The sequence below is a fragment of the Ochlerotatus camptorhynchus genome, unplaced genomic scaffold, assembly GCF_037179485.1.
Source record: "Ochlerotatus camptorhynchus isolate MF236.1 unplaced genomic scaffold, CSIRO-AGI_Acam_v1.1 ptg000496c, whole genome shotgun sequence".
NCBI lineage: Eukaryota > Metazoa > Arthropoda > Insecta > Diptera > Culicidae > Ochlerotatus > Ochlerotatus camptorhynchus.
Window position 1 is genome coordinate 138,788 of NW_027040981.1, and position 25,357 is coordinate 164,144.

Consider the following 25,357-nt stretch of genomic DNA (forward strand, 5'->3'; position numbering starts at 1 on the left):
AAATCTATCGTCGTGATTCTTCGTTGTCACACAAATCGAGTTCCTCTGGCCCCAAGCTTAGTACTTCTGCCTGTCAGGTAAAGTGGATGCCGTTGTAGCACCTGTAGTTGACCTTGGCCACGTCGCTGAGGCGAATAAAAATCTTGTCTTGTCAGCCGCAACAACTGCCAGCAATTAAGACGCCCCAATACCATCTGCCTAGAAAAGATAATTGAAAAATTAATAAATATTTGATTTTGAAGAAAAAAAAAACATTTTCATGACAATTACTTTGATGCTCTTATCGGACTTAGAAAGCCGTTTCTGTTGGTCACGGAAATTCGTCACGATCCTCTGGTTAGTCCGAGGGGGGCGACACATCTAAATCTCAATTCTAGATGCTCAAAAAATTTCACACTAGCGAATAAATCTTCGAAAAATCTTCTTTCATTCCTCACATCTACTTGCATCTTTTTGCAGGAAATCTTCAAAATCGTGATAAATCTTCTTTCTATCTACTCAGCGTACGCACAGCTAGCCACAGCAAAACACAATATTTCCTGCATCGTAGATAGAATCGTCCCCCTCGGGTTAGTCGTACAAATCGAGTTCTTCTAAAAAACAAATCAAGGCTTCGTTCTACTGCCTGTTAGGTATGCTGGAAGCTGAAGAACTCACTGCAAATCCGTCTTCTCTAAGAAAACTCAGTCCCGTCCTCTGTACCGTAACGCTCCTCCGTTTGGACACACTGAAGGAGTCCTTTTGAAAATTCAATTCCGGGCTTCGTACTTGCAACTGTCCGATGTACTGGAAGCCTCAATTCCGTCTGCCTGCAACAAATAAATGAAACTGTAATTTGAAGGATAGAAGCGTTTTCACGACAGACTTCCCGCATAAACGCGAACCATAAATTGACCTTACCGATAATGGTTATAAATTGTTTATAATCCCTCCTTAACTTTAACTGAAATGGTTTTGGAACCTTACATGAACGTTTGTGTGATAAAGTTTTAACCTTATGTATTATGGTTTTTAGGAAGCAGACCTTACAAATAATGGGTTGTTAATAACCATTACCATTTCAAATTCTTGTTTTCTCCATACATTTTCGGAAAGAGAACTATACTAAAACCTTTTAACTTATGGTTTGAGAACATTAATGGTAATGGTTATGATAACCAGTAAGGTCCATGAATGGTTTTGTAACATCGATCAACTTTATGTGGAATATATCGCGAATTGGTTGCCTGTAAATTAATAATTATCAGTTCGCGATATATTCCACGTAAAGTTGAGCGATAATACAAAACGATTAATGGACCTTACTGACTACCATAACCATAATCATTAATGTTCTCAAACCATAAGTAAAAACGTTCTAATATAGTTCTCTTTCCGAAAATGTATGGAGAAAACAAGAATTTGGAATGGTAATGGTTCTTAACGACCCATTATTTGTAAGGTCTGCTTCCTAAAAACCATAATACATAAGGTTAAAACTTTATCACACAAACGTTCATGTAAGGTTCCAAAACCATTTCAGTTAAAGTTAAGGAGGGATTATAAACAATTTATAACCATTATCGGTAAGGTCAAGTGATGGTTTGCGTTTATGCGGGTTAGCATGCCGTTCCTCTTATTCGCTAAAATCCGTCGCGATCTTTAGGTTGATTTACAAATCAAGTCATTTTCATTTCATTTTCAAGCACAGAAGGGGGTCATAGGGCCAAGTCACCAACGAAAAATCGCTGTCCATACTGCACCAGGGTAGAGGTATAGATTTGGCATCACAGAATAATAACCACAGGGGTCAAATGAATCCTGTTTACGATACCGGATAGTAAGGAAAGCTGTTGAACATAGGGGATAGTCAGAGTAACAGCAATAATAGTGAAAGTTGGGAAAATAAGCAGGTAGAAATGGTTGATTTGCAATGGCTATCGACTCTGTTATATGGCCTACCGTATCAGATTCAAATTTAATGTCGTTTAATATTGCGCTTATTACTTTTATCTTTATTCTAAGCAATCTCCTTTCATACTTGTTGGTTTTAAAGTGAACTGGATGAAATGATTGTTTTATCAAAATTATGTTAAAGTTAACTACTATTCATATTTGCTAATTAATACCAAAATGTAATTTTTAATTTTATGAAGATAAGTTGCTCAGAATAGCAGCCTGTAATTCCGTACCAGAATCCGCCTCCAATTTAATGTCTTTTGTGGATTCGTAGTAGCAAAGTTGTGCTAAAAGGTAAATAGTTACCTAAAAATACTACCTAAATCGTTCACAATCAGAGCCGGGCCACTGATGAAAACCAAAACTACAACCCTGAAAAAACGAATCGATATTTTCGAAGGCGAACACAACCTATTCTTGCTAGTGATTCTGTCCAATTGTTAGGTATCCAAATTATAGTCATTCGTAAATTTATTATTGAATATATGGATGAATTATCTATTATTGAATAACTATTATTTACGATAATTACATGAAAGAAATAACATATGAACTACAAACAAAACGTGACTACTAAAATCTCAAAAAGATATTCTCACAAGTATATTTCACGCAACCAGGAATCTCAAAGCCATTAGACGCTATAATGATACTCTGCACATGTTGGACACAAGAAAAGGCCAAAAAGCAAGCGTCCGACACACAAAACCCGCCAAATCCACTGGCAGTCACAATCAACGATTCTACGAATCGCGAGCGCTCACGAATCATAAAACCGCTGACTGCGACACTCTGAAAGCGAAATTGACAGGCTCTATGCGTCAAACACCCGCCCTCCAATCTCCTCCCGCATTCAACAACACAAACCTCCATTACAACATCTAACGAATTCAAAACTCCGAAAATCACTCATCTATAGAAAGTGAGTGGAAGCAACCCTGCATGCAACTATTCTTCATGATACGCTTTGTCAGTCTATCTTTCTATTAGACCTGTGGACATGTGTTAGCTTCGAAACTTCTAACCAAACTAGGAAAATTTTGAAATCACAAAAAAAAATTCAAAGGTAATTACAAGCAAAATACATATTGATTATTTTACGCAAAACCGAGCAAGTAATATTAAATCTCTTGTATTGTATGCTAATGCTAATTGACTGTAACAAAAATAATATGCTTAAATAAAATAAAATATTAATAAAATGATATGCAAAATTTACTAGAAGGCCATTACTTTATTGGTGAGAAGTTTCTAATAAGCCCTCCCAGTTCCTCTGTATACAGAACAAATCTGATACTATAATCAGAATTGCTCAGCCTGCATGAAGCAGCCGATTGCATCAAGGAAGTTCTATTAACAACCAAGAATTAATCGTTTGAGGTATACTGAAGCATTAAGAAGGTGATATGTGTCACTATGGGAAATCATCATCGTTGCAAATATAAAGAAATTAAACATAACCCTTTGCTTCAGTACCGTCAACCTCCATGTCCATGGGGAGGGTAGGTTGATTTACAAATCAAGTCAGGAAAAAAACAAATCCATGCAAGCTTCGTTCTGCCTGTCAGGTAAATGGGAAGCCAAACCAATGAGCTGGATTACCGAGGTGAAGCAATCACTCACACAACCACTGTACGATACACGCAAGTACACGCAAGTAGTGACGTCACTACTTGCGTTTACGTTGATTTTTTGGTTTACTAATACAACCCTATTTCACGATCTGCTCCACCTCTCTCTGTACCTCATTGAAGCCAAACAGCTCACTGCAGTTGAGCACTGCACCACTCAGAAAAAATAACACACAGCTCTGTCCGATCAATCGAGATCCGGAATGTCAGAAAAATCAAATCCAGAGTGGATGCTTACCTGGCTCCGTACTTGTGCTTGTCAGGTTACTTGGAAGCCCTGCACTTGAGTTTCTCACGTCACTCCGAAAAAAAATTTGTCCTGTCCGATTTCCCGAAAACCACAACAGAGCTGTGTGTTATTTTTCTGGGTGGTGAGACGGATTCAACTGCAGGGAGCTGTTTGGCTTCCCATTTACCTGACAGGCAGAACAAAGCTCGCCTGGATTGTTTTTTGTTTTTCAGGCGTGATTTGTAAATCAACCGGAAGATCGTGACAGATTGATGCGAATAAGAGAAATCGAGAGAAATAGCTTGCTAAGTCTGTCGTGACTCGTGAAAACGCTTCTGAAGTTTAGAACGAATTGAAAACGGTGGTCTCATCACTTACCTTGTTGCATTAATCGGGTTTATCGTTCCTTTCAGTCGTGGAATTACGTCGTGTTACTTCCTTTGGTCGCTCCAATCAGGTCGTTTTGAAAAACGGGAAAACTAATTCGCTGGAGGTCGAGGGGCGATTCACTACTGTATTTTCGATTCAAGCCAACGTATTGATGAACGTATTGAAGTATTTTTTATCGAATAAACGTGTATTTTGGGTAATAATGTATTATTTTGCACTTTTGGAATATATGTAATTTTCTGTGTATTAGAAAAATGAAAGTGTATTTTTATGCATTAATGTATTGAAAATCAGATATAAGTGTATTCTGTCATTGCAGTGTTTATGTTTACCACTCGAACCCAAGGGGGAGGTAGCTGTGAAATACGAACAATCGTCGCCTACCTCGCATAACTGGTTCCAAACGTAAACAATCCATAAGAAACCTACAGCATTTGTTTACGTTTGGAACCAGTTTCATACAAGATGATCAGTAGGCTGATTTGACAGCACGTTCCCCCCAGCTCGAACCGAGAATCAAACGGATCAAACTCACAATGTTGACGTTTTGTTTGACAAATGCACAGCACACGCTAACTTTAAAATACCCACTGATGAGTACAATTTCACCCAATTTAAAGAAAAGAAAGAAACTCATTAGAGACAGTTCATTAACTACGTAGACAGATTTTTGGGATTTATGAGACCCCCCCCCCCCACCCCCTTACGTAGACAATTGTCCATACAGAATTTTAAAAATTTGTATGGGCCGTGGATAATTGCCAACTCCCCTCCCCCCCCCCCACCGTAGTTCATGAACAGCCCCTTACCTCGCTCATTACGCATTAATAAGCATCTGTTACCAAGGCTGTTACGCATTCGTTACTTATTTTTGGGTCTACTCATTAATGTTTTTTATTTAATGCACTTTTCTTAAAAATGGGTGAAATCCTACTCATTAATGCATTGTATTGTGATTCGAGCGCGAATTAAAATATAATATAATAAATTTACGCATTTTGTCCGAATTCAGCATTTTGATTGTACAAATTTCGAATTTTTCGTGCAAATGACGAATTATCGTGTATTTTTATTATTCGTCGAATATTTGTGTATTTTTTTTCCGAATTTTGTATTTTTTGCATTTTTTTTGAGTAATGACGAGTCATGATGAATTTTTGTGTATTTTTTTCATTCACGTATTTTCAATTCATTTTCGAGAGCAGTGAATTTCCCCTCGCTGGAGGTACTAATGTACTGGAAGCCGTCTTGAAATAATAAAAAGAAAATACTTACAAAAACTTGCGAATAGTTAACACGCATTGGAGACACGTAAACATTCTGGTTATTCTAAAAAGAGGTTAGTTTTCCTGCTGCGTCTCGTTTCCAAAACATCGAATTTAAATCAAAAACAACTTTTCGTCAAAAGCATTTATAGTCGCAGGAGGTGAAAACATGTAGAAACCCATATAAATACTTACTTTATCACTCCAAATGCTCCAAATAAAATCTAGCTGGATTCCACTCAATCAGCGTCCTTTCATCAAACTGTCTCATAATGAACTAACGGCAGCACAAGCAAAGTCAGCGTCTGCGATGCATGCTTATTTTTTCACCCAACGTAAAGTAAAAATTACCCACCATCAAGTTCGTAATAAGGCACCGGAAAAATGTGTTAGCACGGTATGGTGAGAATAATGACAAATTATTATTATTCTGAAATCACAATTATTTTATAAATGAAAACAAATTGAAATTTTGAGTATTTTTTTTTATATTTTGTGTTATGCTTATCGGCAAACAAAAAAAAAATCCAACAGATTTTTTACCTATTATTAAGTATTTTCATAACGGCGCCGGTGGTGTAGTGGTAAGCGTGATTACCTCTCACCCCAGCAGGCCTGGGTTCAATCCCAGTCGGCGCCGCCGGGATGTTCTGAGGCATAACATCTCTGATCACGCCTTCCTTCGGATGGGAAGTAAAGCCGTTGGTCCCCGGTTCATGAGTTGATGGGTCGATAGGTAGGGTCCAGGTGTGGGAGCTGCCTTCCTGGCACGTCGGTAGCATTGGTGCTCAGCACGGAAAACAAGATCGACGGAAAAAATAAACCAAAGGAAAAAAAAAAAAATTAAGTATTTTCATATAGTTCTCTTTCCGATAATGTATGGAGAAAACAAGAATTTGGAACGGTAATGGTTCTTAACAACCCATTATTTGTAAGGTCCAGTTCCAAAAAACCATAATACATAAGGTTGAAACTTTATCATTAAACGTTCATGTAAAGTTCCATAACCATTTCAGTTAAAGTTTAGCAGGGATTATAAACAATTTTTAACCATTTGAGGTAAGGTCAATTTATGGTTCGCGTTTATGCGGGAAGCGCCACTGTGTGGCGAATCCGCCATCTCATTTTAAAGTGACAGCTGTATGTAAACGCAGTTCTGTCATCATTTCTTCATCGAAAGAAAAGCAAAAAAAAGACAAGAAAAGGGAAAAGTGAAGGCTACAAGAAAATCTAGGTGGCTGCACAAAAGTTTTCCTTCACTCTTTTCCACTTTTATATCGGAATAACGGAACAGTTTCGCATCGGTGACGTCGTGTGGAAATGATTTTCATTCGGTTCGGATTGGATGCTAGCTCGTCCTGATAATGCGTGGTTCGAAACAGAAGGAAAACAGTAAGTTTGTGGATGTTCCGCAGCTTCAGGAAGCTGCACCGAGCGGAACGCTACTAGCAACAAAAATATCACTGTGTGTGCGCGATAGTGTTTTGTGTCCTCAAATGAAGTCGTCGTGGAAAGGCTACTGAAAAGACTTGGTGTTGTAATTAGCTGGTTAAGATCCTTCCTCTTCCAACTGTGTCCCAATAGATTCCGTTTAAGGTAGCATTTTGTGTCCGTCGTTCCGAGAAAGTTGATTCGGAAGAGGAAGGAGGCAGGAGAGAGCGAGAGTAGTGTGTTGTGTGTTGCTGCCTAGATAGTCGTATAGTGAATATAGAATGCGGACATTGAGGGGATTCTGGTGCTTCCTGCTCGAGTATGTGGCACTGTCGGTGGTGCTGTCCAGCTGCGCCGCAGCAGCAGCAGATCATATTCCGTCCGTTCCGACGCACAACATGTCCAACAAAGAACGAAATGAACTCAAGTACGGCCATATCAAATGAGTACGTGTCCATCAGGGGATGTATTGACATCTTTGCTTCGTTTCTAGGGAAGAAGCCAAAGAAATGTTCTACCATGCCTACAGGGCTTACATGGAGAAGGCCTATCCGGCGGACGAATTGATGCCATTGAGTTGCACCGGAAGATACCGGGGAATAACTCCTTCGCGGGGAGATTTGGACGACGTTCTGGGGAAGTAAGTACTAGAATAAAAACTGAGGGTCAGCATCAATAAAATAAAATATAAACATTTTTATTTGGTAAAGCTATTTATGAGTCGTATAACTGCTACGTGTTCATTTCTGATAAGAGAAAATGAGACGGCACAAAAAAAGTTGATATGTCTTCCACAAGTGTTGCTGAATAGGAAGTGTTGGTAAACAAAGTGATGAATGAAACTACATTGTTCAAGAACAAAGTGACTTCGTTCTAATTACAGCAATGGCCCTGGTTTAAATATTTTAAGTTATGTCCCTTGATGTCCCTTTGTTGTATTTGTTTTAAGGCTCTTCTGTGATTCCCTTTAAGTCGCAGAATTGAGCATTTTTCCTCCCAACTAGTTACAGTAATGACCCGATTTTGTCAGCCAATCCGTGCATCAGACTTTTATGTTTCAATAATTTCATATAACCTTAACTCCAAATCTTTCTCATTCATCTTCAAGATAGATGTTTAAACCTTTACAAGGAAGTGGCAACTATATTGCCACCCAGTGTTCGGAAATACTCAAAACCTTAAATCTGATGCATGAGTTTATGCGCCTGAGTTTTGCCTTCCAAAATTCAACGTCGCAAAAATCACCGAAGAGTTTTCTGTTTCTAAAATTCATTTAAATCTCGGCGCTATTAATTGTTATGACTATTGTTTGTGCATCAGGGGTTGGGAAAATTACAACACGACAACATGCATAAGCATGCTATCAATTGGCGTTTACGTGGTTTTTATGAGTTCAAAGCTGGAATGATGTTTAGGCATTATGAGTGTGAGTGCGTGAATTTGTATGAGAATTTCAAGCGTGGATTTTGTTTGCCGCATTCGCACGCGGATTTATTCTGGCAAGGAGGCTCAATGAATGAGACTTGAGAATGATTTTCAGAACACTGTTGCCACCACTCGTAATATCTTTTCAACTTCTGCTTTAACTGGTCATTTGGTAATACTGCTTATTTTTTTAGCCACAACAAATGTAAAATGAGAATTTGACAGCAATTTTAGTTCATTTGCCTCCTTGTTCTTGAAAATATAGCAGTTTGAATAAAAGTTCTCAAATAAGGCCGACAGACTAATCGATCATGCTCTAAATTGAACAGATAAACCTTCAATATTTATTCAATCAGTAGTTACAATTTCAGGACTTTTGATAAACGCTCATAAAAAAAACACCTCTTTAAACATTTTTGAATAAATTCCGAAATTTTATCTAATGGCTAGCTTTTGTTCATTCCACCACATGAACTTTATCTTTTATTGTACTACAAGTTGATTGCATGCTTGGTTTGCTCGGCCTTATAAATTCTTATGGAACTTTCAAATCTATTTGCCTCAGTGGCGTGTTACCGACCGTTAGTTTCTTGGTCACCTGCAATTTTCCTCAACCGTAAACATTTTCGAGGAAAACCTTAATTTACTCGGTCTATTAACATCTAATACAGGAAAAACCTGGAAAATCAGGGAATCTCAGGGAATTTCATTCAAGTTCAGGGAAATATTTCTTAGTCCCTTATTAAAAAGCATGACTGACTTCGCTAGTTTCAAACAACTTAATTACTCGGTGTAGTTTGAGGACGTTTGGTCATTTCAAATTTTAAATAGAGTTGCGAACTTGTGGTTGCTCCATGCAAGCTGAGCAAAAATACTTCTAAATATCGGCGAACTTTCCCGAAGTTCTGTAAGTTTGCGTAAGGTTTTGCATTTTTTTTTCTAAAAACGTACGAACTTTCTGACGTTCTACAGACTTCTCTGAAGTTCTTCAGATCTATCTATTTCCAACTTCCATAGAGTTCTGCAAAATCTAGGACTTTTGTACTTCGCTGCGATTTGTTTTTGAAATTGAGGTACTTTTCTGACATTTAACGAATTTTTCATGAGCTCACATTTTTCTGACTTAAAAAAAGAACTCACATCTGAAAAATTCTTGCCAATATCTGTAAAGTTGTCTGAAGCTCCGCAGTTCTATTCTCAAGATCTATGAAAAAAAAAAACCTCGAGACTCAATAAATTTCTCAGTAGATCTGCAAACTTCTCTCGGGTTACCCTGAAGATTTGAAAATTTCCCTGAAGATCTTCTAAATTACCTTAAGTTCTCAAAATTTATCTAAAAATATTTGAGCTTCCTTGAAGTTTTAAATGTCTCTCTGAAGATCTACAAATTTCCCTGAAATCTTATAAATATTTTTTTTTAAATCGCCGACCTTCCCTGAAGTTCTGCAAATTTTACTGAAGATCCATCTGAGGTTCTAAAAATGTAACAGAAAATCTGCACACTTTCTTGAAGGTCTTAAAATGTATCTGAAGATCTATGACCATTCTTCTGGGGGTGCGACACATCTAAATCTCAATTTTAGGTGGTTGAAAAATGTCACACAAGCGAATCAATACACGACGAAACATCTTTTTTCATCTCTTGTATCTACAGCCATCTACTCACATCGCATTCCACCTTTTTGCAGGAAATCTTTAAAATCTTCATCAATCTTGTTTCTATTTACTAAGCGTGAGCGTATCTCACAACAGCAAAAAAAAATTTTTCCAGCACCTTAGATATAGTCGCCCCCTCGGCATTGTTGTGATTTTTTCAGAAGTTCTGTATTTTTTTTTTCAAAGTTCTGTAGATATGTTCTGAAGATCTACCAACTTTTCTGATGTTGAATAATTTTTCAGTAGATCTCCGAACTTCTGTGGAATACTTTATATTTCACTGTAGATTCTTGGACTTGTCTGAAGTTATGCGAATTTCCCTGAAGATTTGCAAAATTTCGCTTTATACATCTATCGAATTGGGCTCTCATGCAGCAATTTATGTACGTGTGGCAGCGGTTATCACGATATCGAGCATGTTGTGGTCATGTACCTTACACCGTGTTGCCAGATCTGAGTTATCCACATCCCTCAGGGCCCGAGGAAAACAACCCGCGATCGGCCCCCGCTTTACCAACGTTATTTATTTTATTTTTTTTTTTTTCTTTTGGTTTGTTTTTCCGTCGATCTTGTTTTCCGTGCTGAGCACCAATGCTACCGACGTGCCAGGAAGGCAGCTCCCACACCTGGACCCTACCTATCGACCCATCAACTCATGAACCGGGGACCAACGGCTTTACTTCCCATCCGAAGGAAGGCGTGATCAGAGATGTTATGCCTCAGAACATCCCGGCGGCGCCGACTGGGATTGAACCCAGGCCTGCTGGGGTGAGAGTTACTAACGTTAGTTTTAAGTAATTTTGTAGCCCAAACGATGAATATTGGATCCGCAAAGCTACAGGAAATGATCCTGGAAAAATAAAAGCATTATATAAAAAACCCCTTATTTGAAAGGTAACGGGTGTTCAATAAAAATGAAAAAAATTTCAGTCATATAGGCAGTAAAAAAATTTTTTTTCAACGAATTCAGTATTTTTTATTAAAAAACATGATGTTTATTCTCAAACAAAAAAAAAAAAACGTCAATGAATATTGGAGAGGGGCCCTGGTCAGTCGTACTTAGTCGCGATGCTCTCACAAGAGCGGTGGACGGCACTGGAATCATTCTCATTTTTTATTGAACACCCGTTATACTTCCAAAAAACCATAATACATAAGGTTAAAACTTTATCATACAAACGTTCATGTAAAGTTCCATAACCATTTCAGTTACAGTTAAGCATAGATTATAAACAATTTTTAACCATTTTTGGTAAGATCAAGTTATGGTTCGTGTTTATGTTCGAAGCCTGGTCCGAACTACTTCAAACTAGGGGAACAGAATTGTGTTGTAATCAAAGGAACACATCTTAGTCATTCTTACTTTGTATGCCTTGTTGATAGTGACAAGCAGGGATCGGGTGCTCCTCAATTTTCTGCGAGTAAAACACATGTTGTTGCGAGACATAACTTTCACTTCCAAAGAGACATGAAAGAGCAATTTTGATCGTGCAGCACACTTCATTTTTGCTGCCGCTCCAACAGTGTTTAAGTCTCTTACTCTCTCTGTTTTGCTTCTCCGCGAGTGTGCTTTTTCTATAACTATTATAGCGCTTTAGGATAGCTAGCATTTTTTTTATAATGCGTTTATTTTTCCAGGCTCATTTGCTGTAGCTTTGCGGAGCCGATATTCATTGTTTAGATTACAAAATTACTTAAAACTAACGTTAATAAAGCGGGGGCCGACTACTCGAGATAGCTAGCATACGATTAACTTTTATGCGCCTTTTGCATAGTTCATTTTCCGAGCATTAACAGACGTTAAGACACGGGCCCGTCAATAGATAAACAATTATGAAAATATTGCTTGCAATGGATAGATATCAGGTAAACTATAAGATTAAGTGTATTTATTACCGATTCAAATATGAATATGGCATCAAATCTGGTTTTGAAAGTTGGTGCACAGGTAAAAAGTGAGGTTACGGGACGCCAATGGTGTGAGGGTGTTCCAGCACTCCAAAGGGTATTGAGAGCGGGACCTTACAATTAAAGTCGGAACCTTACGATAAAGGCAAGAATGACAACTGTATCAAAACCAATTACTTCTTCATTTCTCAATAGTGATGGAGTAATACACAACCATAGAGTTAAAACACGTAAAATTATTATAACTGACGAAAAAGTGTTCATTGGATTTACCAAATTTCGAACGACCTGATTTTGAGAAAATCTCTTCTAAATTGGTATAATCAAGTAAAGTAATAAAAGTACTGTATCGGACGATCCATTTATTTATTATGATGGTTCTGAATGATATTAAAACCCATGGTGAAATTTATGATCTATTTTGAGCATAGTAGGCAATGGTAATTGAGTTTTAAAAGTGTCCGGATTTGTGGACTAAGTGTCCGGATTTCGAGTCTTCACGGTACTCCACTTTGAAATACATATATACATCTAAGACCATATCATGACGAGCAAGAAAGATGATTTTCTTGATGTAATTTTCTTGATTAATGACCTATGGAGAAACAATGTTTGTTTTTTTTTCGTGAAAGTATTCTGGAATGCACGCATGATCAAGTGAAAAATTCAAAGTCCCTATTCTGCTCATAAGATTTCCTATTGTAATTCACGTTTATATGTATGTTACTATTAATATAATCTCCCTAATATGTAAAACATACAGGATGTGTAGCATATTACATAAAGAGAAACGCTTTTTAAACAAAAAAAACTGTTAAGTGGCGCGAAATTGATTGTACGACTTTTCCCCGAAAACCAGTCCCCCGAAAGTTATTGCCCCGAATGTAACTTTTCCCCGAAATACAATTCCCCGAAATACAATTCCCCGAATGGCACAGTTCCCAGAAAATAATTTCCCCGAATGTACCACTTCCCCGAATCTGCGCATCTTCGCTGGTTAACTACTTGTATCGAACAATACCACAATAAACATATTGATGTGCGTCGAATAAAAATAATAGTTTGACTTTCGTTAAAACAAAATGTAAAGGTCAAGCTCCTGAAATCGGTGTAATCCTATTTCAGCAGCTTTTGACCTTTCCATGTAGTTTTAACGAAAGTCAAACTTTTGTCTTTATTCAACACATATTGATTTCTTCGTGCTCCATACAATTTTAGATTCACCATATAAGGAGTCGCCATGTGACTAATATGTATGGCATGGGGACGCATGATATCTTTTCTTTGTTTGTATGGAGTTTTTTTTTAACGGTCGTACCTATCAAACAAACACACACATTGTATGCAATTAGCGCCATGGATCATACCATATTATACGTCAAAGAATGAACTATGATTCAAAGAAGGAAAATTTCTTGCGACAAGCAAAATTTTCCCTTCTTTGTATCACAGCTCGTTCTTTAACGTTTTGAAGAATAAATATCTTACTAATTTATCAAAGCGATATCTCATTGTAATAAAATTGAAGAACGAGCCGTGATACAAAGAAAGGAAAATGATATCTCTTTGATAAAACCAATTATATACCCTAATAAAAAATTACCATAAACGAACGATAACCCAAACGTGTAAACTATTCCACAAATGGTTTGGATGATACCCAGAACACGTCGTTAAGCAAATTAACCATAACATTTTTATTAGGGTAGATATTATGCGATACGTTAAGAAACGAGCTGTGCTACAAAGAAGGAACATTTCTTGAAACAAACAACGATTTTTCTTTTTTGTATAAGGGGTGATGTACAAATTATGTCACGCCCTAAGGAGGGACGTGTAGAAATCTGTGATTGATTAATTTTGCCTCAATTTCGCGTGACATAATTAATGTATGGCCCCTAACGGCTCGTTTTTTTAATTTGATTACGATTAGATATCAGTTTTATAAATTAGTAAGATATTTCGACAGTGAGCATTCATAAGGGCGTATACGCGATGATCGATTCTCTTCATCGATTTTCTCTTTTGTTAATAACTCGCTAGATTTAACGTTTGTCGGTGCGTTTTCTGTTGCTTTTGATAGCCAATGCAACCTGTTACAACTCTACATTGAATAAATTCTACAAAATTGTTGCGCTTAGCTGTAGCAATGCAAAGAGAAAATCGATGAAGAGAATCGATCATCGCGTATAGGCCCTTATGCATGCTCACTGTCGATTTATTCTTCAAAACGTTAAAGAACGAGCTGTGATACAAAAAAGGGAAAATTTTGTTTGTTGCAAGAATGTTTCCTTCTTTTTATCTTAGTTGATTATTTGATGTATAACTTGGTATGTTCCATGGAGCTAATTGCATACAATGTATGTGTGTGTGTTGGATAGGTACGAACGTTAAAAAACTCCATACTAATAAATAAAAGATACCATGCGTCCCCATGCAATACATGCTATAGTCACTTTGCGACTCCTTATAGGCCGAATCCAAAATTGTATGGAGCAAGAAGAAAACACCTTACACCGATTTCAGAATATTCGGTAAAAAATTACAGGAAATCTGTGATGATATAGAGAGATGATGTGAATACAAATATATTGTCAATACCGATGTATTGACGTCAATATAAAATGCATTGACAATACGATTATTGTCAGTACAAACAGTCGTGTAGAGTCCACTCTAATTCGACACACATTGATATGTGTATTGTGGTATTGTTCGATACAAGTAGTTAACCAGCGAAAGATTTGATGAAACTGACACAATTTTCCCTTCTTTATATCAAAGCTCAGTCTTTACTTCAGTCATTACAATCAGATATCAATTTGATAAACCGCCAAATGTCATAACAAGTCATAACCACAAACTTTATCTAGGGTGTTGAACGGCTTTGTTCTGTTTATCAATATTCAGCAAAGATATTTTTCTCAATTTCATATAGATAAGTTGTAACAGAACGGCGCCGGTGGTGTAGTGGTAAGCGTGATTACCTCTCACCCCAGCAGGCCTGGGTTCAATCCCAGTCGGCGCCGCCGGGATGTTCTGAGGCATAACATCTCTGATCACGCCTTCCTTCGGATGGGAAGTAAAGCCGTTGGTCCCCGGTTCATGAGTTGATGGGTCGATAGGTAAGGTCCAGGTGTGGGAGCTGCCTTCCTGGCACGTCGGTAGCATTGGTGCTCAGCACGGAAAACAAGATCGACGGAAAAAACAAACTAAAGGAAAAAAAAAAAAAAGTTGCAACAAACCCAAGGATCATATTTAAATAGATCGCACAGTGTAAATTGTATCTTTCGGGGAACTAGTTCTTTCGGGGAAATAGTTTTCGGGAAAACGTTCCTTTCGGGGAAATGGTTCATTCGGGGAATCGTATTTCGGGGATAAAGCTTTCGAGGAAAGTGTTTTCGGGGAACTGGTTTTCGGGGAAAAGTCGTACAATCGCGCGAAATTTAAACCCTAGGCCTAGGCCAGGGTTTACAAAATAAACAAGATGTTTATTATTGTTGATATTTATGTAGCACACATTTTCAATCAGTAACGATTTGGACTCAATTTAGCATTTAAACAACAAACATTATTCGTGTGTTTCTGTATTCGCGAATAGATGTATAGACCTACATTTGAATTTTGCAAAAGATGCTTACTTATATAAACTAACGTTTTTTGTTTTGCAGCTTTTCCATGACTCTGGTCGACTCTTTGGACACTTTGGTAATTTTGGGCGACCTGGAGGAGTTCGAACGGGCGGTTAAACTAGTAATTAAGGATGTAAAGTTCGACAACGATATAGTAGTATCTGTTTTTGAGACCAACATCAGAATGGTCGGGTAAGTATCTTCCAATCAGCTAGTTTTGCTAAAGTTTGTTTGTACCGATCAATTTGTTAATTTCTCTTTCGTTGCAGTGGCTTACTATCGGCTCACATTCTTGCTGAGTATGTCCAGAAGCAGGCCGACGTTATGACGTGGTACCGTGGTGAACTGCTAGAAATGGCGAAAGATATAGGGTATCGATTACTGCCGGCTTTCAACACGTCAACCGGAATCCCGCACGCAAGAGTAATAACGAGGCTTTTAATAATTCAGACATTTATTACACTGATTGCAATATCTTTAAAGGTCAATCTGAAACATGGAATGAAAGTGGAGGCGTTACGTCATTCCAGGGAGACATGTACGGCGTGTGCTGGAACGATTCTGCTGGAATTCGCCGCTCTGTCCAGGCTGAGCGGGGAACCGATTTTTGAAGCCAAGGCACATGCCTCGATGGATGCTTTGTGGAAAATGCGCCATCGTAGTTCGGATCTAATGGGAACTGTTCTCAATGTCCATTCAGGGGACTGGATCCGACGAGAGTCGGGAGTTGGTGCCGGCATTGATTCCTATTATGAATACTGCCTTAAATCATACATTCTATTGGGTGACGAACGATATTTGGCGCGTTTCAATCGGCATTACAACGCTATCATGAAGTACATCAGCCAAGGTCCGATGTTGTTGGATGTGCAAATGCATCGTCCCCATACAAAAACAAGAAACTTTATGGATGCTCTCTTGGCATTCTGGCCTGGGCTGCAGGTTTTGTCCGGAGACTTGAAACCAGCGGTGCAAACTCATGAAATGCTCTACCAGGTCATGCAGATGCACACATTCATTCCTGAAGCATTTACCTACGACTTCCAGGTACAATACGCAGCGATAGATTTTGTTAACAGTTGAAATCTAACATCCACACACTTTTACAGGTTCATTGGGGACAACACCATCTACGGCCTGAGTTTATTGAATCCACCTATTTCCTTTACCGTGCCACGGGAGATCACTATTACCTTCAGGTTTATGTTTACACCCTTGTTTTAGAGATTTTCAGCTAACGATAACGACATTATTTTAGGCTGGTAAAAAAGCATTGAACGCTCTTCAGAAACATGCCAAAGTTCCTTGCGGATATGCCGCAGTCAATGACGTTCGTACCGGTAAACACGAGGACCGGATGGATTCTTATGTGCTGTCGGAAACATTCAAATATCTGTACCTGTTGTTCTCCGATCCTTCGGATTTGTTGTTGAACATTGAAAACTTTATCTTCACAACCGAGGCGCATCTACTGCCACTCACGCTAGGTCAACTGGGAAATCACACTTTTAGTAAGCTCGATACGCTATTTCTCGATTTGTGACTTTTCGTTAACATGTTAAGATTTTACAGATATTAAAGAACACGAGGAAGGCAATATGCTGGATTTTATGCGATCGTGCCCGAGTCCGAACAAGTTATTTCCTGAAACGGTTAGACGTCCCCTTAGAGACCTGGTTACGGGAGTATGCCCACGTATATCGAGTGCCAAAAGACTTAGAGCGGCTGACTTTCAAGCAAGCAATGCAGATCATCTACGGACAGTTTATGACATGGGTATTACGATGGTTTCTCTAGGCGAGGGAAAAGTTCAGCTGCTGCACAGTTTCTACAACGTAAGGCAAATGGAAATGGATTGTGTGGTTTATGAATTAATGCTTACTTATTTTTACGTACAGGCCAAATCACCCGAAGACGCCGAGAGAGGGCTAATCTTCATGCAGGAAATGGTCGAGCTTTCCAAGTCGAATGCGATTCCGAAAACGCAACTCCAAGAGGTGTCATTCCAGAGGAACGGCGAAGAGCTTCAGGTTCTCAAAGCGGGTCCAAGTCATTTCGGACCGGAGCTATCGGGAGACATGTCGATTTCCCAGCGCGCGGTGTTCGCTAGTCCTTCGAAAGTTTGCACAAGTGAGTACACAGCGAAAACATATATTTACCTTAAACTCATGCTTAAACTTAACCTGATGTATGATTCAATAACTGACAGGTTCTCGTATGATTAATAAATAACAAAAAAAATTAATATCCATCAACGGAAGGCAACTTGCACGGTGTAGTCAATAGATTTAAGTTATACCGTATAACTAAAAGTTTTGTTAACGATATACCGACATACCGGAGACAAAACCCCATCGATATAACTTAATTATACACCATGGTCGATTAATGATAGGTACAGAACGCAATCGTGTCGAAAAGCTAATGATTGAATTCAAGCGCTTTTTTTTTTAAATAAACTCATCAGCTTATATAAACAAATTTCTCTTACTGCAGATCAACGCTCGAAGGCATTGTATACAATAGAAATCCTATATATCCATTTTTTTTTAATATTAAAAAAAAATTAACCGCAATGGATGAAAATGATAAAGGCGGGGGATGGTCGCTTTCCATCTCAGACGACGACACTCTTGATTCCCCCTCACACGAAAGTCTTCAGAACCATGTTGAAATAGATACCCTTGACGTTCCAGTTGACTCGCGCTCCATAAAAAATACTGGAGCATATCCTTAGAAAAGTTATCACCATAGCCGGCGCCGGTGGTGTAGTGGTAAGCGTGACTGCTTTCTAACACCCCAATGGGTCTGGGTTCAATCCCAGCCGATGTCGGTAGGATTTTTCTGAGGCATAAAAATCTCTGGTCACGTCTTCCTTCGGAAGGGAAGTAAAGCCGTTGGTCCCGGCCCATGTGTGTTGTGAATAAGTGCGATATCCTACGCAGGTGTGGAAGCTGCCTTCATGCACATTCGGTTGCCGTCAATGGATGGCAATCGATGTCCGTCGGTGATTGGCACTAGATTGCGGAACAGAGACCGACGTTAAATAAAGAAAAAAAAAGTTATCGCCCCCCACCCCCACACCATTGCCCCTGCTTAAAGACTTACCCAGAAGCCTCGAAAGGCCCATGGGTTGTTTTTTCCGGCCCAAACAAAAACATTTGAACATTCCGAGGATCTCTAAGGATCTAACAACACATTTTTCGGCCGTTACCGATATTTTCAAGGTGACACCAATAAAATTGCGCGTTACCGTTGATGACCGGAACCAGGCTAACCAAATTGTTGCGTGCGAGCTTTTTTCATTGGAATACCGAGTCTACATACCCAGTAGTGAGGTAGAAATTGAAGGAGTGATCACCGAAGTGAGTTTGACTAGTGATGATTTCTTGGGTCCCGACCCGATCCCTTCCGAATCTTTAAAAACCGTGCAATCCCGAAGGTGAAGATATTGGACTGCCTTCAAATTCAGTCAGTATCCATTAAAATCTAATTCCTTGTCAAACTCGTTTCGTGTAACCTTTTCGGGTTCAGCGTTACCTCACTACGTAGCTATTGCCTGTACGTATGTTTGTACCTCGGGTAATGAACTGCTCGAAATGTAAACAACTTGGTCACACATCGGACTACTGCTCGAACGCGTGTACTGCAAGGAGAGCCTGCATACCCTAACTGACTGCCCGAGATATAAACAGCAGGGAGACAACATTAAGCCGTCTCTGCAAGTTCGCTCCAAGAGAACAATATCAGAACTCTTGAAAAATACCGCTTCACCTTCTCAGATCACTCAAAAAAGCAGTAACACTTTCTCCATTTTTCCAGTTGATGATCTAGACTCTGACTCAGAGGGCAGTGAGGGTAGTCCGTTTGTCTTTGAAGGCAATTCGAGAACGAGCCGAAAAACACACCACCGAAAAGCCTCGTGAGGCCACTTGTATGGACCGCCCTCTACCCTTAGAAAAAATCAAGAGGTAACGGAAATGCACTGAACCCCATTCACCGGGTTAAGCCTTGTAATTATGACAAGGACTTTCCGTCACTTCCAGGATCATCTAAAAACCCAGATGTCCAAGTTTTTCGGCCAGAAAATGAGCTGAATAATCAGCAAGAACATGCCCCCATGTTCACGTTTTCTGGTATTGTGGATAGCTTCTTCAGTATATTCAATATATCTAATTCAACGAGGAGTATTATTAATTTAGTGCTGCCAATGGTAAAAACTCTTTTGAAGCAACTAGCTTCTAGGTGGTCCTTCATTGCATCGATCATATCCTTTGATTGATAACTCTCCGAATGAGGTCGGGGATATGATATCTGTTCTTCAGTGGAACTGTAGAAGTCCAAAACCAAAACTTGACGCATTTAAATTTTTAGTTCACAACTCACTCTCTGATGCATTTGCCCTTCGTGAAACTTGGCTCTCTTCAGACAACGATCTTGCTTTCCACAATTTCAACATTATTCGCCTTGACCGCTCAGATTCGTATGAAGGGGTGCTTCTCGGGATCAACAAACTCCATTCCTTTTACAGAATCGATCTGCCTTCGGTGACAGGCATTGAAGTAGTTGCATGTCAGGTTAATATTCGAGGTAAATGCCTCAGTACATACTGAGGATCCAAGATTCAATTCGTTAATAATATGCTTGACGGAAATTAAATCATTTGCATTATTTTTTTAGTCTTGTGACCGAACATCAGTATTTTGATTTGGGGTTACTTTGATAATGCTCGTTGAATGTAGAAGAAAATGCGTGAAACACAAATAATTTAGTTCTTGAAATATGCAACTTTGAATGAGTATATAATAAGAAAACATCATCAGTAATAAGAATACAACATTTAATTTGTAATGGCTATATTAGAAATAAATTTCATAAGTGATGATTTGAGTGCTTTTTCAAACAGGCGATAACCAATAAAATTGTGAAGAGCTTTGAGTGGGTTGGTTTATTTCCTTTAAATTCCGTTATAATTGCTTATCTTTTGACAGATACGCGTATTTCGTCTACTACTTGCAGACTTCATCAGTGCCAAGTACTCAACACCAAAATTGAATCTTAATATGTTTGTAAAATATGTAACACATACTTATTTTTTATGTTTTGTGCTAACGTAAGAACTACACGACATTCACAAGACGCGACGCGAGACAAGACACAACACTTATCGTTCTTACAACTTTAAAATAAATTAAAATTTACCTTACTGTCGACCGGTTTCGGGCGTGATGCTGCCCATCTACGGGACAATGTCGGACATTGTCCCGTAGATGGGCAGCATCACGCCCGAAACCGGTCGACAGTAAGGTAAATTTTAATTTATTTTAAAGTTGTAAGAACGATAAGTGTTGTGTCTTGTCTCGCGTCGCGTCTTGTGAATGATGTAACACATACAATATAAAAACTATATACCATATCAACGGAAATGCCATAAGCTACAATATGGAACCAATGTTTCCAATTCGGAAAAGGCGCAGAGAGTAAATTTAATCATTGTATTCTACTATCAAAGTTACCCGCATTATCAAAGATACCCCGTTTTACGGTACTCCTTTCTCGCGCGCCTCATCATCGATTGTGCGCTGCGAGCACAAACGAAACGTGTTCCGGGTGTTTCCAAACAGCGAGAAGTCCGCCGCGTTTAAACGCTTCCGCAAACACGGTAAGGTTGGGGATTTCGAGCGGTACACCGACCTCCAGAAAACTTTTAAGGGCTTGATTAAAGCCAAAAATCGCGGTTAATGGCGTCGGTTTGTCGATGGTTTGTCGCGAGAGATTTCCATGGGAACAATGTCTGGAATGTCAGCAGGAGAATGCGAAACGCGTTATCACCGGTTAACGAAAACAAAGAGTACTCAGAAAGTTGGATATTCAGCTTCGCGTGGAAAGTTTGCCCGGATTCGGTGCCGGTTCAAACCAATGTTCGTGATCGTCCGTCGGGTAGTAACGAAATATATTCCCCGTTTTCGATTATGGAATTCTCACTTGCTCTCCTCTCATGTAACAAATCAGCTCCAGGAATGGATAGACTCAAATTCAACTTGCTTAAAAATCTCCCAGACGTCGCGAAGAGACGCTTGTTGAACTTATTAAATCAATTCATGGAGCACAACATTGTTCCGGATAACTGAAGGCAAGTAAGAGTTATCGCCATTCGAAAACCCGGTAAACTCGCGTCGGATTATAACTCGTACCGTCCCATCGCAATGCTGTCCTGTATACGGAAATTGTTGAAGAAAATTATTCTTTTTCGTCTAGACAAATATTTCGAGTCGAATGGTTTACTTTTAGATACGCAATTTGGATTTCGGAGAGGCAAAAGAACGAGCGACTGTCTTGCGTTGCTTTCAACTGAAATTCAACTGGCCTATGCGAGGTAACTCTACGACCAGAAGGTCCCGAAGGAATATGCTCAACTTTTTGGCTCAGCTCTGGTACTATCTTCGGTCCCAAGCTAATCGATGCACCCCTCGAAACATAGGAAAATCCCCGAACTCCTCATTTTATCTGTCAAACTTTCATAGCGAATCAAAGCAAACATAGTGTAGTACTAGCATTTCAACTAGAATGGGGTACGTTAATCGTTTTGCTTGGGACCAATAGGCTAGTCAAGTAGTGGGCCAATTTAAAATCGTTAGTTTCCACCGGTTGGTTCAGTTTTCTTGGACATTAAGGGGGCTTTTGGTTCTGTACCGAACAACCATCTTGTTGTTTCTAAAGTACAGTAGCTTCTGCTTCAATCCGCAGCAAAAACACACATCCTGAAGCTGCAACGGGTTCAATACCGTTGCCTCCGAATCGCGCTTGGCTGTATGCACTCGACGCATACGATGAGCCTCGAAGTACTCGCGGCTGTTCTCCCACTGACAGATCGTTTCGCGGAACGAACCCATTGGTAATAGAAAACTTTGAGAAGCTTCTCGACAGAAATCCTCAAACAAGATTCTACAGGTTCAAGAAGAACGATGTGCAACCGCACCTGATAGGATTTCCCGCCATTTTTTATGAATGGGGCGGGGCAGAAAGTATCTTTACTGCAGAATATGTAAACAAGGCTGGACGTCGGATGTTAATCTAATTGCATATATAGAGGTACCAGATATGTTTTACAGTCAGTTGTTTGTAATTCATCAACAGATTAGAATGTATCCGAAATGTAAGCGTAATTTTCTCAATTTTGAAAGTTTTGGCTCTATGGTAAGCGGGTAAAAAATTAACGGAATTTAACTTTTGTTTTTACTTATAATTGTAGTTTGCTTATAATTTATTTCCCGGAATAAAGTGTTAAATCCATGTCTTTTTCGGGTTGTCGTTTAAGGCATGTATAACTTTCCAAGTTCCTCATTTCCTCATTGCTTGCAGTGATATACAACCAAATTGTACTATATTATGACGACTGGGTTAGAGAAAATCGTGAACTTCATGGAAACAGAGATAAAATTATCATTACATTTTTCTAATGTTCTTTGTGGAAAATTAAAAAAAAAATATTTATTTCAGTAGATTCGTAATGTAATATTCTATTGATTGACGTATTTGGATTTTATTTTCATCTATAAATGACAAAGCTACAAGCGTTCAAAACCTAACACTATTTCACCACACATATTTTTTGATTTGTACCCCAGTATAGTCGACAAAGACGTAGTAGACCCCTAACGATAATAGGTAAATGTCGGATCCGCAATTTCCCCTAATTAACCAGGATGAGAAATAAGAAAAACAAAAGTCCAAATGCTTTGGTTAGTTTTAGCCGTTTGGAGTAGTCGATAAATTAATTGATATCCAAACATGAATTTCATTATTTTTGAAATTAGAGACACATGTTCTTCCGCAAACTTTTTGCTTCGTAATTATAGTCACTTTAACACTGAACTCCTTGCTTTGGCGTAAGAGGATTGCTGCCCATAATCGCGTAACTGTTCCATATGGGTAAGAAATCGGCAAAGTTGTAGCTGAGGTGATTTCTAGCTAATTTGTTAAAAAAAAAAACAGTTTTTCTATCGCAATGTTTTCATTTTAACGCAATTTTTCAGAACTTATATAGGATTTTCTGTCTGATTCTGAAGGGAGCGATGTAGAAAAACAACTTACACTGAAAAAGTCCGTGCCTACGGATCCGTATTTCCACAAAAACCGATCAATTCCGTAGATCTACCGACAGATCTGGCATCTTTGCATAGAATCTAATCATGTCATCCTATATCTAATTGCAGGCCTTAAAAATAGCAGAGAGCTTAACGGCAGGATAGCCATTGTAGAACGCGGTGATTGCACTTTTGTGGACAAAGCTCGCAGGGTGCAGGCAGCCGGTACGTCCTACATCACTTCTATAATATGAACTATAACTAAATATTCTCCAATCCATAGGCTCGGTAGCTGCCATTGTGTACGATAACACACCGAACACCTCGATCGACAATCAGCAGATGTTTGCAATGTCCGGCGATGGCCGTGATGACGTGAAGATTCCTGTGGTGTTCCTTTTCACCAGGGAAGCCGAAGTACTGGTAGCGGCCATCAGAGCGGATCCCAGTCTTGAGGTGAGTGTCGAATGATCATCACTAGCGAATCCAGAATTCCTAAAATCAAACTCCGCTCTATTGCTCCGTGCAGATCACTCTGAGGGCCGTGAAGGAGCTGAGTGATCTGCATTCCGATGCGGCGACGGTTGAGACGAAAGCGAATCCACAAAAGACGGGAACCAAGACTGAATCATCCCAGACCTCCAGCAGCGAATCAAAAACAGCGCCATAATAGTAAGAGTGCAGCCTTCGATTAGGGCGTTAAAGCGATTAGTTAAAACTCTAAAGTCGAGGAAAAAAATGGCATTAGGAAAATTGATGAAACAGTGTATAGGTTTGTACATTTTTGAGGACAATTATGCGTGATTGAGACAAAGTGAGAACGCGACTAAAGTTGTGCATTTTTTTCTTTTTCAAAGTGATATATTTGTTGACGCGGAGTAAAAAGTGTAATGTGATGCAGTTTAGATGTTGCAGTACTGTGTAGGTAAGACTAGTGTAAAGTTTCTAGCATAAGTTAGGTTAAATTAATAAACAAAAACATGAGAATGGCAGCAGTTTGTTATGCATCATGAGATAGCTAAACAGTTACAGAAGAAAAAAATGTTAGCAACATATCAGTTGGATAAATGATTGTTGAAGGTAATGCGGATTGGTCGAATTCTAGTGTTCCGAACCGGTGCTAATGAAGAAGCTGTTTACTGTATAAAACCGAATCGTACTGTACATAATCCATCGGACTTTAGGAATACGCGTTTATAGCATGAACTGTAGAATTAAGTGCAGCTGCTGAGCAACAGAAATAAAAAGATTCCAAACAATCCTTGACCAGCCAATCTTCTGCAGTACTTGAGGATATTCGCGTGTAAATAGACGAAGCACAGGAAAAGGTTGCTATTTTTAGAGAAATCATTTCCAGCATGATAGCAATCGCTAGTTAGTCACAATCGAGATGCAATATGATAAAGAATTTATCTAAAATCTTAGCGAAAAATAGTTGTGAATAAAAACCGATCTAATTGCCTATTAGTGGTAAGTGATTTCTTATATTCTTGTTCTAATTTTGTAAATATAAACGGATGTTTTATGAAAACTTGCTTTCTTAATACTTGTTTTTTTTTATAAGAAAAATACACCTCCCTTGGATTGTGTAACATATCCTGGAAAACCATTACCCGGAAGACCATTTCCAAGGATGGACTATTTCCCGGAAAACCCGTTTCTCGGAATGTACCATCCACGAGATTTTTTCGTAGCCAGAAAACTAATTTGAGACATTTTCTTTTAACGTTTAACACGGAAATCTGAGACAGAACCACCTAAGGGT

At 38.9% G+C, this 25,357-nt stretch overlaps 1 protein-coding gene across 1 annotated transcript; it reads left to right on the plus strand.

The window, feature by feature from the left end:
* Nucleotides 1–6,665: 6,665 nt before the first annotated feature.
* Nucleotides 6,666–25,123, plus strand: Edem2 (ER degradation enhancer, mannosidase alpha-like 2). Its single transcript, XM_065235565.1, has 12 exons — nt 6,666–7,311; nt 7,378–7,524; nt 15,545–15,697; nt 15,775–15,928; nt 15,989–16,552; nt 16,615–16,704; nt 16,764–17,016; nt 17,078–17,340; nt 17,404–17,635; nt 23,722–23,817; nt 23,876–24,048; nt 24,122–25,123. Exons 1-12 carry the CDS (start codon nt 7,166–7,168, stop codon nt 24,260–24,262), a joined length of 2,412 nt encoding a protein of 803 aa, XP_065091637.1. The 5' UTR covers nt 6,666–7,165; the 3' UTR covers nt 24,263–25,123.
* Nucleotides 25,124–25,357: the final 234 nt, after the last annotated feature.